At 41.6% G+C, this 13,074-nt stretch overlaps 1 protein-coding gene across 3 annotated transcripts in view; it reads left to right on the plus strand.

Annotated features, from left to right (window-relative positions):
- Window positions 1-13,074, plus strand: part of ERAP1 (endoplasmic reticulum aminopeptidase 1) — a 39,776-nt gene that overhangs the window by 19,843 nt on the left and 6,859 nt on the right. For all 3 annotated transcript variants that reach the window (XM_072992506.2, XM_072992505.2, XM_078386288.1), the window contains exons 11-19: window positions 1,246-1,403; window positions 1,585-1,664; window positions 3,000-3,183; window positions 4,279-4,435; window positions 7,078-7,262; window positions 8,855-9,016; window positions 9,919-10,059; window positions 10,161-10,242; window positions 12,734-12,913. In XM_072992506.2, the coding sequence (XP_072848607.2) occupies window positions 1,246-1,403; window positions 1,585-1,664; window positions 3,000-3,183; window positions 4,279-4,435; window positions 7,078-7,262; window positions 8,855-9,016; window positions 9,919-10,059; window positions 10,161-10,242; window positions 12,734-12,883 (1,299 nt within the window). In that variant the 3' untranslated portion in view covers window positions 12,884-12,913. The remainder of the gene's footprint in view (window positions 1-1,245; window positions 1,404-1,584; window positions 1,665-2,999; window positions 3,184-4,278; window positions 4,436-7,077; window positions 7,263-8,854; window positions 9,017-9,918; window positions 10,060-10,160; window positions 10,243-12,733; window positions 12,914-13,074) is intronic.

Here is a 13,074-nt window from a genome sequence, read left to right on the forward strand (position 1 = left end):
AATAATTTATAATAATTTAGAATAAAACATTATTCCACCAAACAGTGAGATATCGTTTCACTGGTAAAGATGCAAATAGCACTTTAGATTTTTTTGGAAACCAACAGATTCTGCTCTCTTGAGCTCTAGAGTGGCAGTGAAATCTGCCATTGCTGTAAAATCTTGAGAAAAGCCTGTTAGAAGAAGGATGTCTGAGGGGAAGAGCAGCAGTTCATAAGACTTGTACCCTAGGGTGCTATCCAGTGTTGCAAAGGCCCTTGGGACTTATGTCTCAGACGGTGTGCTGTAGCTGTTTCAGGGTGAAATTATTTCTCGTGCTTAACCATGTCTCTTCCCACAACATGCTTTCTTCAGGTACATGTCTTGGTTAACAAGACTTGCAAATTAAGCCCCTGTTGATCTTCTCATAACCAGTCAAACAGTGCATGCTAAACACAGCACGTGTATGTGAGGAAAAGGGCATAGTGTGACAAACATCTTTCACTGTTTCAAAGAGCACCACCAGTAAATATGGGCTAACTATATCATCTAGCTGGCCGTTGTCTGCCTTCTACTGTGTTGAAGAGGCTACTTGCTTCAGTCACCTTACAGTCTGCACGGAAATTTATGGATCTAAGAAATCTGATTGTAGTTGCAGAGTTAAACAAATGCAAGTGAATGTTCATCAGCCTTATACGGTCATGGTTCAGATGGTTTCCTGCTATGCAGATGAGCTAATGTGAACTTTGCACTCTTCATTCCTGCAAGGAGAGATGAAAAGTTTTGCTTCTGATTTTGAATGAACCAGAGTTTGTTGTTTCACCCAAAGTTGAGGAACTGTGCTATTTGTCTTGGTTAGTGAGAACAAGCCAGGGGTGAGGCCTGATTTGAGACCTGACTTGTTTTCAAACTATTGGTCAAACAAATCACAATTGAGACATTACGGGGGGCATGCAATTAGTTTAAAATTTGAAATGAAAGCTCTGATCATCTTGCAAGTGCACAGGAGGAGAAAGAGGGAAGTTTTTTCCGTCACGTTTGTAGTATTCAGGAGGCTGTGTTAGATTTCATAGATCTTAAATGTTTCCTTGCCATATGTTGAAAAGGTTTAAAGCTATTCTCTCTGAGGCTGTTGTATTCTTGATTGTGGAGCTTCGTGCAAATATATTCAATTTGTATTTGTTTTCAAGTCTCTTGACTACTGCTTGCCAATCAGTTTTTGTATACTTCAATATTTCCTTTCATATTTTTGTCCCTGATTTATAGCACTGGAAGAAAAGCGACTTCCATGATGTGAAGACAATGATGAATACTTGGACACTGCAGAAAGGATACCCACTAGTGACTGTTACAATGAAAGGGAGGAACATTCGTTTGCAACAAGAGCACTATATGAAGAGCTCTAGTTTTTCTTCGCGAACAGGGTAACACCAAAGGAGCAAGGGTCTTTGTTTACATTCTAGAGAGAATTTAGTACTGACTAGCTGCTCATAACCAAATTACTAAACTGTCTGGGTAGTTCTGTCATCTATGATTTGTTCATAGTGCCTATGTAAAGCAATCATTGAAAATATTTCTAAAATCATATTTCTTATTTTACTTTAGGAATCTGTGGCATGTTCCATTAACATATATTACTAGTAAATCTGCCATTGTTCAGAGATTTTTGCTGACAACAAAGACAGGTATGTTCGACCAGTTCACATAGAAAGAACTTTAATATTATTTGAAAACACTAGGCAACATCCTATTGCGTAAGGTTATACTGGATCCTTCTGTCTCAAAACAGAAGAGGAGGCGCCTTTAATCGTCAAAAATCACCGCCAGATTGCTTCTGGTATGATTGAAACTGCCAGGCGTGATCTGGAGCATATGTTTGACTACTAAAGGCTCACCCCTTCCTAATTCTGTTGTTTCCGAAGACTTCCCCAGAGCAAAAGCAAGCCCTAGGGAAGCCTTTGATTGCCTCTGGTTGGGAGAGAAGATGCCTTCATAGACATTGCTGCTGGATTACTACTTGAAGTCCTGATCCCAAATGGTAGCAATCTAGCATTGATTTTTGACAGTTAAATGCTGACCCTTCCCCCATTTTGAGGCTCTCAGAGGCTTCCTTCGGGAGAAAGGGAGCCTTGGAACCTGAAAGTGGGGTGGGTAGGAAGGTTTCAAATCCATTCATTTAAATTAAATATTTCTAGCACTGGATCCAATGAAAAACCCATGTAACTTTATACTGAGGGACGTGGTGGTACTGCTGGTTAAACCACAGAAGCCTCTGTGCTGCAAGGTCAGAAGACCAAGCAGTTGTAAGATCGAATCCATGCAACGGATTGAGCTCCCGTTGCTTGTCCCAGCTCCTGCCAGCCTAGCACTACAAAAGCATATAAATGCAAGTAGATAAATAGGTACCACCTTGGTGGGAAGGTAACGGTGTTCCGTGTCTAGTTGTGCTGGCCACATGACCATGGAAATTGTCTATGGACAAATGCTGGCTCTATGGCTTGGAGATGGGGATGAGCACCGCGCCCTAGAGTGGGACATGACTAGACTAAATGTCAAGGGGAACCTTTACCCAAGGGGACGACAGAGGATGAGATGGTTGGACAGTGTCATCGAAGCGACCAACATGAATTTGACCCAACTCCAGGAGGCAGCGGAAGACAGGAGGGCCTGGCGTGCTCTGATCCATGGGGTCACGAAAAGTCGGACATGAATAAACGACTAAACAACAACTTTATACCAACAGCATTTTGGCCAGTGACAACATTTCTCAGTTTTATTAGGGAAATTCTTAAGAAATTGAGAGATTGAGGTTTAGAACTGTAGTGTCCTCTTCTCAAATCATTGAAATACAAATACAAGCTCCTTTTCACAGTGCAGTCCTCTAGTAGGTGTAGAAGACAGGTGTTTAATGCAATAATGATAGGAAAGTGGGTATTTTTATCTGTTTTCAGTGAGCATAAATAAACTGTCAACTGATGTTGTGCAGCAAAATCTGGAATTGTAACATGTTTTGCTTACAGACGATATCGTTCTCCCAGAAGAAGTGGAATGGATAAAATTTAATGTAGGCATGAATGGTTATTATATTGTCGACTATGGAGATGATGGATGGGATGCTTTGGTTCGCCTTTTAAAAGAAAATCATGAAGTGATTAGCAGCAATGATAGAGCCAGCCTCATCAACAATGCATTTCAGCTGGTGAGGTAAGGGACATGGCTGTATGGCTCTTTGGTAAAGCAAGTTACATCATCTTTTCCCCTCCTTTTTTCTTGTCCTTCTCCATAAGCTCCGCCCCCCCCCCCCCCCCGATTGTTGTCTTCCTGCGCTTTCTTCCATTCCTGAGTTTTTTGGTCTCTCTGAACCATACTCCATTAACATCTCCCTATGTATATTGGGGAGCTGGATGTTTGAAATTGCGGTTATTCCGGGGGGAGAGGGGGGACAGAGCCTCAACACCACTGTCTCCCTCTTTATACTTGTCTTCTCATGGTATGTCTGCAATTCTAACATATTATAAAATTTCTGTGTTTACTGATTGTTTTTTTTGAATGTCACACTCTTAAGTAAGTAAGAGCTGTATGAGTTTGGTATCAGAAATCCATGTACACTTGCATTTGTGGACAATATGTATCAACACAACCATTGTCCAGTTTATAAAGTACAGTGGTGCCTCGCACAGCGAGGTTAATCCGTCCCGGATTAACCCTCACTGTGTGAAACATCGCTGAGCGGTAAGAAAAAACCCATTGGAACGCATTAAACATGGTTTAATGCGTTCCAATTGGGCCGAATACTCACCGTTCAGCGATGCTTCCCTATGGCCAGCAGCCATTTTTGCACCCTCCCCTCGCTGAACGAGGGCGCGAAAATGGCTGCGATTAGCTGTCCGGCGGGTCCAAAATGGCTGCCGGAACAGCCGAAATGGCTGCGCGCAGCTTTTTCGCGCCCTTGGTAAGCGAGGGGAGGGCGCGAAAACGCTGCACCCGGCCATTTCGGCTGTTCCAGCGGCCATTTTGAAGCCACGGAACAGCTGATCGGCGGGTCGCAAAGCGAAGGTCGGTAAGCGAACCGCTTACCGACCTTCGCTCTGCGATTTTCGCCCATTGGGGGCATCGCTTTGCGATGGCATTAGTGATCACAAAAGTGTCACCGTAGAGCGAATTCATCGCTCTACGGGGCGCTCATTCTGCGAGCCGCCACTGTATTAAAGAGAACATGGTATTTTATTTTTCTCATATGTATTGTCAGTCACTTAGAAACACTTTTATGTGCTAATAGACACTTTCTGCTTTCCATAGTGTTGGAAAGCTGTCAATTACCAAAGCTCTTGATTTAACATTATACCTAAAACATGAATCTGAAAATACTCCTGTGCTTCAAGGACTGGATGAACTAATTCCTTTGTACAAACTGCTGGAGAAGAGGGATATGAACGAGACTGAACATCAGTTAAAGGTAAATTGGGGGATGACTGAGGGCCAAGTAATAACTAATGGTACTTGTAATCCATCAACTCACATGAGCAGTTTTCTTTCCATAAGCTGAAAAATGTAGCTGAGTTATTTTTATTGTGTGCTGACTCCATGTTGGAGAATGGCATTATTTAATAAACAGAGGCAGGAGCACATAGAGTATTTTAATGGGAGGAGACTACTGGAAGAGGAGATCAGGAATACCCACAAAATGTTGTGAGAGGAGAATTACGCTGCCAACTCAGACATCAGGTCAGAATCTTAAGGGCAGAAATGGATGACACATCAGCTTTGCAATTAGAAAGTGAGTTCCCATAGATGGAATTTTATGGAGTTTTTCTTAGATGAAGTTCTTTAGAAGATTGTAGCATAGGCTATGATTCTTCTAAGGCACTATGCAGCTCCTCACCCACTTGGCTACCTTAGAAGCCCACTGAGCCAAGCCCCTAATATTAGCTCCTTTTGAATAAATGTTTATACATTTATTGTCACCTGGTTAAACTGCTGTACTACAGCCAAAACTGCTCACGACCTGGGGTTCAATCCCAGGTAGCCGGCTCAAGGTTGACTCAGCCTTCCGTTCTTCCAAGGTCAGTAAAATGATTACCCAGTTTGCTGGAGAGGCAATGTGTAGCCTGCATAATTAACTTGTAAACCGCCCATAGAGTCCTTGAAGCATTATGGGGCGGTATATAAGCAGCACGCTTATATAAATGTATACATCACGTTGTTAAATGTGTTATGTAGGTGTGCAGGCTGCCTCTCTCAAGAAGGGGATCTGGTGTTTTTTTTGTACAGACAATTAGTCTCCCCATTGGAGCAAACAAAGATTAGTGTATGTTGGGATAGCTCCTCAGCCTGCTTTGGTTCTGAAAGGCAGAATAAGGAAATCATGATTGGAGCCCAAAAAGATTCAAAACGTTCCATTTATTTCATTTTATATAATAACTTTTCCCCATGATTTGAGAGATCAGACTTGCCCTTTCTGTACAGTAAAATAATAATTCATTTGGTTTGTAGTTATGTGCTATCAAGCCAATTCCAAGTTATGGTGAATTGGTTACCCTTCTCAGGGTTTTCTATTTATTTATTTATTTATTTATTTATTTATTTATTTATTTATTTATTTATTTATTTATTTATTTATTTATTTATTTATTTATTTATTTATTTATTTATTTATTTATTTATTTATTTATTTATTTATTTATTTATTTATTTATTTATTTATTTATTTGATTTCTATCCCGCCTATCTAATCAATATACAGTAGTGCCTCAACTTAGGACCATAATCCGTTCCAGAAGATGGAATGTAAGTCGAAATGGTCGTAAATCAAAGTGATGGGAACACGATTAATCCGTTCCGTCCCCCCCCCAAAATCAAACAAACAATAAAATAAAAATAAACAGAGCAAGTCCCACTCTGGAAGTGCAAAAAAAACCCCCCAAAAAATAAACAACACACCACAGAAACATAACCCCCCCCCCCAGCCCTGCGAAACCAACCTAGAACAGTTTTTTAAAACTGGCACTTTAACTTACCAGGCAGTCCCAGCCCGATGCCGTCGCCGCTGTTGGTGCTCGACGACACCTCCAGCTCCGGAACCGGCATCAGTGGTGGCCCAGCTCCGGGAGGCTGAGCCTGGCCAGGGTGCCCCCTCCGGTCGCTTGCCTGCCAACAGGCTCTAACGAGGCCGGGGTCGGAGCTTCTCGCTGCCCTCTGCAGGCCGCTGCTGGTGCCCGACGCTGCCTCCAGCTGTGGAACCGGCACCAGCGGCTGCTCGCTGTGGTGCTCCTCAGCGCTCCTTGCCATCCTCCATGGGCCAATGGCAGGAAATTCAAATGGCAGAGGGCAGCGAGGAGCACTGAGGACCGACATGGCCGCCCCGGCGAACAGCCGCTGGTGCCAGTTCTGGACCTGGAGGGCGTCGGCCCGTGGAGAGTGGCGAGGAGCGCTGACCCCAGCCTCGTTGGAGCCTATCGGGAGGTGAGCAGCTGGAGGTAGCACCCCGGCCAGGCTCAGCCTCCTAGTGCTGGGCTACCGCCGCATCCCTTTCCCTAACCGTTGGGACGAAAGAACTAAAAAGAAGCAGACTCTTCTATCAGTCATCCCTTCTGGTGGTGCTCTGGAACTATGCAGCTGGACTGAGGCCACCACATAGGATGGCTCCTCCCTTGAGACACAGTGGGAAACTGAACTGCCGATTACTGGCTCCACAGCCAAGTGCTCCAATTGACTGAGCTATGGAGCCAGTTTCCTATAAAGTACCATGATAGCGATGCTGGGCTTGTGCTCTGTAAGTACTGTATCAAATCATTTGAATCAATAGGTTGTGTATGAGCATGCAGGTTTGTCTCTGGACAAACCAGTATATGGTTAAATATGGTCAGCCATTTTGGATATTTCAGTTTGACTATTAAGACAATTACTTACCTGAGCCATGAAAGTATATTTTCCCCATAAGAACTAATTTCTGTTCATATGTTTTGGAAGACATACAAAAGCAACGTGATTTTGATGGATTTAACAGAACACTAGCTCTAATTATAATCATTGACTGGACACATTTACCGTTACTCTTAAATATGTGTTCCCGATTTGTTTGTTTTGATTGTATTCCAGGGATACATTGTTAATCTGTTCAAAATCATAATTGATGCACAGTCTTGGGATGATGAAGGCACAATGTCTGAGCGAGTTCTTCGGAGCTCCCTGCTTGTGTTTGCCTGTGTACGCAAATACCAACCATGTGTGGACAAAGCAAAAGAATATTTCATGAAATGGAAAAACTCCAATGGGACTCTAAAGTAGGTGTTTCATTTTCTGCATCTCAGTATATAGTATCTTGAATCTTCACAGGGTAAAGCATGCAGTATTAGTACCTTAGAAGCTGTACTTCTGCCTGCCATGTATTAATGAAAAGAGGGAAGAGTTGAATATACCTCTGAATTCCCCTTCTCCCTTTCAAACTAGATCATAATGGAAATGCATAGTACAGTGGGGTCTTGACTTGAGAACTTAATCCGTATTGGAAGGTGGTTCTCAAGTCAAAAAGTCTGTAAGTCAAGTCTCCATTGACCTACAGTGCATTGAAAACCGATTAATCCCGTAACAGGCCGTTTTTGTTCCATTTTGGTTTTTTTCTGGTCTGTAAGTCAAATCTCAGTCTGCAAGTCAAACCTAAATTTTGCGGCCAGAGAAGTCTGTAACTCAAAAAGTCTGTAAGTCAAGCCGTCTGTAAGTCAAGGGTCCACTGTAATTAAGAGTAATCCATTTTACCTCCCATAAGATCCTCTAAGAGGTACATGCTGTGGTTTGTCAGTATGTAATCAGATTCTCTATGTATAAGTAAAGCCCATGTTTATTTCTCAATGGCTGCAACTATATGGTCAAATACTGTGGGGTTTGCTGCAGGTGTAAAATGAATTCACTTTAAAAATCCTGATCTCATGATGCAATTGGAGTCAGTTCGGCCCTGATGCAGAGGTGTTTTTTTTTCTTTGCCACTGGCGACTTCTACTTTTTTCAAGCCAGAACAATTCAAACAGACTTTTCCCCGTGTGATCAGTTGTTTCATTCTCCAAAAGGATTGGAGGCTTAACTAGGAGAGGTATTCTGGTGACTTGTACTAAGCTGGGTGCAATGTTTGGACAGCAGGAACATCCACCTCTGCAACATTTCTCCTTGGTTGCCTCAAAGTTTTTTTTTTAAACAATCAACCAAGTTTAGCGCTAGATCACCTTATCGCTACACTGATATACTAAATTAGTGTTAGATCTCTTCTGCATGGACAAAAGAAAAAAGAAAAATCAGTATGAAATAGAAACAACTCCAGTGAAATATAGCAGACTATTTTGTTTCCACAATGTGTGTGTGTTTGTAAATTATGGAGAGCTTTGGAAAACTGTCACTTTCCCCTAGTGCTTTGCAACACTTTAAACTGCCCACTGGCTTTACAGTGAACTATAAAAGGAGAGCCAGATACCAGCAGAGGGTGAGATCAGAAGAAGCAGGGCTATGGGCTGTGGCATGGATCAAACCACATCACAATGAGGGGCTAGTGTAGACACTGGCACCAAAACAACGCACAATCCCCTAATCTGAACAGGAGCATAAATAGGCTGTTGTGAATCAAGCCACAGTGTGGTCACAGCCAGTGCCCAGGCACAAAACAAAGGATGCTAAATGCAGGAACTATAGGTGGCAAAAATCACGAAATTGACTGCCAGATATGTTTTGTCATCTAAAAGGAGCATCTCTTTAAAAATTGCTAAGTATTTCATCCAGTTTGATGTTCAGTGATTATCTGCTGTGCAAGCAGTAGTTCACAGTCAGGTGCATAATTTTAGAAAGCTGAAATGGCATGTCAGAATGTAATTTGAGGCTCATTTTGCTGCAGATTGCCAAATGATGTTAAATTTGCAGTGTATGCTGTTGGAGCACAAACAGATGAAGGCTGGGACTTCCTTTTTAACAAATATCAGCTACCTGAGTTCAGTACTGAAAAAAATGTAATTGAAGCTGTTCTCAGCCTGAGCCAAAATGTGGAAAAGCTTCAATGGTGAGTATTCTTCAAGTAGGATGGGTAGTTTAAGGCACAGATTAAAGAGTATTTAAAATCTAAGGCTACAAGTTAGTTATCTGGCTAAAGGAAAATGCAGAACCTTTAATGACATGTGTTGCATGTGTTGTGTTTTAACCATTGTGACACAGAAACACTACAATTATTAGAATTCCCCATCTAAAATGAGAAGAACTAGTGCAACATAATGACTTGTGTGTGCTGAATACTTTTTTTCGTTCTACAGGTGTAGTCTCTAGAACTTTGCTATTCTGTAGTTTGGAATTTCATAAACATAATAGTCATGGGTGTTGTCGTTCCTGAGAAATGATTTTTAGGGATGGGATTGAAGCTGAAGTTCAGACCAGCAGTAGGTTAATAATAATAATAATAATAATAATAATAATAATAATAATAATAATAATAATAATAATAATAATAATAATAATAATAATAGCCCACAGTCTGTTGAATAATTTAAAGCATATTCCTCTTTGCCAAATGCAATTGATGTAGCAGAAGACCACAAGTTTTGTTCTTATACTGGGAAGCTAGGTAATACTGTACTGTATTGTTTATTGTTGCGTGCCCTACACCCACATGGCCATTTCTAAAGCCACATCTGTTTTATGATAACAAAGATAAGTCATCCTGGCTAAGGGAAATGTGCTAATGTTTTGTATTTTCAAAGGCAATTGCAATGAATTGGGCAAAAGTGAAATGCTCTACTAGTTCAAGATTACAATGCTATGATCCTCACTGCCAGTGAACTGTGAAAGTAATAACACATTACTTTCAAGTAGTGTACATAGGATTGCACCATATGTAATTTATACAGTGATCCCGCCTAATATTATGGTAATATACAGTTATATTTCATTGTTTTATCTTGTGTTTTTAAGGTTAATGGATCAGGGCTTGCAGGGTGACATAATAAAAACTCAGAATCTTCCGTATATTGTCACGAGCATTGGAAGGAATCCTGTTGGTTACAAGTTAGCATGGAAATTTTTGAAGGAGAACTGGGAGAAACTTGTAAAAAAGTAGGTGACTGTTCTTAATCTTTAAGTACCTCTATTCATATTGATTTTTCATTAAACCACATAAATATTTGCTCCGTTTACCATTATTACTATTTGTGTAGGTTTGAACTTGGTTCACATTCCATTGCACACATGGTTGCTGGTGTAACAAATAAGTATTCTACAAAGGCACAGCTTGCGGAGGTAAGCATCTCTCTATTACATTAGTCAGTGTGATTGCATTATTTGATTTTAAATGAAGTCAAACCAGTTCTGTAGGCTCAAATCATTGGACAGTTACTGAAAGTTTACACTCTGTTCAACTGCAGTTATGTTATAATTTGTTTACCTAGCATAAAATAACAGCAGTTTATTATTATCAAGTCAGAACCAACTCATAGCAATCCTAATAGGGCTTTCAAGACAAGAAAGGTATTTAAGGAGTGGCTATACCAGTTCCAGTGAGTTTCCATAGCTGAGTGGGGATTTGAACCCAGGCCTGCTGGGTCCTGGACTGTCACTTTATCCACTAAATCACACTGGGTATAAAGTAACAGCAGTAGCAGAAGCTAAGTTCAGCATTAAAATTGATTTTAAAATCTGTGGCCATAAACAGCATGGATTCTTATTGCTGAAGCATGGCTTGAGTTTTGAAAGAGTGTAAAGCTATTAGTATGGTGAAAGGGAGCAAAACCTACAATGAGGCTATGTGATCTTGTCCAGTGTCTCTTGCCTCCTTAGTGGTGTCTGTCTTTAAAGAAGTAGGCAGTACACCAAAGTCTTCCAATAAAACAGATTTATTATCTAACAAGTTGTCTGCTTCATTTATGTTCATATTTTGTTTCTGGTTTCAACAAATCAGAAGTCTTAACTTTAGTAAAACATGGTGAACCCTCTTGGAAAGATAAAGGGGAAGAATTTGCAACTCCGGGGTTCCACTTCAGTATGGTGCCCGATCTATTAGGTGTATTGTCCACTAACATCATGGCTGAGGGTGGTAAGACCAGCCCACCTATGGCTCCCAAACCTTCTTGCACTTGTTCTGCCTCACTTGTGCTCGGAAAGGGCTGGTCCCACGGGATCTCCCAGGGTTCTCTGTACATCTCTGCTCCCTTCCTTTGTTCCTCTCTTTGTTGCCAAGCTTTATATTCCCTCCATTGTTTCCTTTCTTCTGTCTCCCCCCAATAGGGTGGTTTTCTATATACTTGTCTCTTCCACTCATTCTTTCTGCATACTCTTTAGATATTTAAACTCTACCCATTCCCCTGTCCAGAGATCTTCTTGAACTAGCTCCACTAACTCTTCTTCAGGTTTTACTGTCTCCTCTTGTGCCCAACAAGCTTCCTTCTCCTTCCCCTCTGAACCTCACAATTCCTTCCTCCCACCCTCCTTTTTATCCTCCTCTTTTCTTGCCCGATTGGCACCCTCTGGTGTTTCTGTCTTTATCTTCAGTTGCTTTAACCCTTTTTCAATAGCTTCTGTCTCCTCTGTCTTTCTGATGGGAGAGACGGACAGTACACTTTGTAGAGCAGTGGTCCCCAATTTATTTATTTATTTTATTTATATCCCGCCTATCTAGTCGGTTAAGACCACTCTACGTGCCGCCTGTGCCACCTTGGGCAACGTTTTTCAGTCCACAGACTGGCTGGGGAAGGCGGGGCACCCCCCGCGCTCATGCACAAACGGTGGCACGGCGCTCGCACAGGTGTGCTGGAGCGTGCGCACAGGTGCAAACGGGCTGTGTGTGCGGGAGGTGGGGTGGGAGGTGTGTCTTGGTGGTCCAGTCCAGCTCAGGCCACGGACCAGCATCAGGCTGTGGACCGGGGGTTGGGGACCTCGGCTGTAGAGTATCCTTGAGGTTACTCCCAGCCTCACAGGCTAATGGAATGATGATCCTCAAATTGGATGAGGTAAAAGGAAAGCAACAGTTGTATTCTCTTAAAGGTTTTTGGAATCCAACCAGGCAAGTGAGTTAGTCATTTGTGATACTTCATATGAATGATAAATAATATTTTATGTTCTCCTTATGTTTACACGCTGGCCGGATAGCTCTGTGGTTTAGGTGTCTGGCTTTGGAGCCAGAGGTTGTGAGTTCAATAGCCCTCTGTGAGTTGAGCCAGCCTGTGCCGCCTTGGGCAAGCTGCACAGTCCCATTGCACCCCCAGAAGGGAACGGTGAACTATTTGAGTATTCTGTTTGTGGAAAACCTTGAAAGCGGTTGCCATAAGTGAGAAATGACTTGACAGCATATGATTGGATTTTGATTTTATGTTTATTAATATGTTTTTACAGTTCTGAGGCAAAAGCTTTAAAACGCCTTTGGAACCACTTTTAATTCATATAAAAGTGAGGCCATAAACAAATCGCCTAAACCCAGTCTCTGTCTCCCCTTCCACATTCCTTTCAACTGTCAGCATCATCCAAAAACTGGCTTCTGAAAAAATTCTAGCTCTCTGGAGCAGATTTTGGGATTGTGATGGGAAGTGAAAATTGCCCCACTTGCATCAGCAGAGATTCCTCCTGGACTGAAGCTATAACCTGTTTATGTTGCCAAGGGTGAGAATTTCTTGCAACAAAGCACAAGTTGCTCTTGTAACTGCAAGAAGTCTTCTGCAACAATATACGTTTATTCAGATCTAGTTGGAAATAATAGAGAAGTAATGCAAGAATGAACTGCAGTGTTTTAACTTAACAGGTAAAAGACTACTTCAACTCTCTTGACAAAAAAAGTTCAGAGCTCCGTGCTGTCCAACAAGCCATAGAAACCATTAAAGATAATATCCGGTGGATGGATGAGAATCTTGAAAAAATCAAAAAGTGGTTACAGGCCAATAGCAAAGTATGAAATTGTGCATGGATTACAGAATTAAAAATGGTAAGTTTTCTGGCATGAGAAATACTACCTACAGCTTAAGTTGATATAACATTCTGAAATAGGGTTGCCTACATATTCACATTAGTGTGAATATGTAAGCATATTTGTATGCCACAACTTGGAGCATATGAAATGTATTTTTGAGTCACTATGAAGCATAT

Source organism: Pogona vitticeps, chromosome 2 (genome assembly GCF_051106095.1).
Source record: "Pogona vitticeps strain Pit_001003342236 chromosome 2, PviZW2.1, whole genome shotgun sequence".
In the NCBI taxonomy this organism is placed as follows: Eukaryota; Metazoa; Chordata; class Lepidosauria; order Squamata; family Agamidae; genus Pogona; species Pogona vitticeps.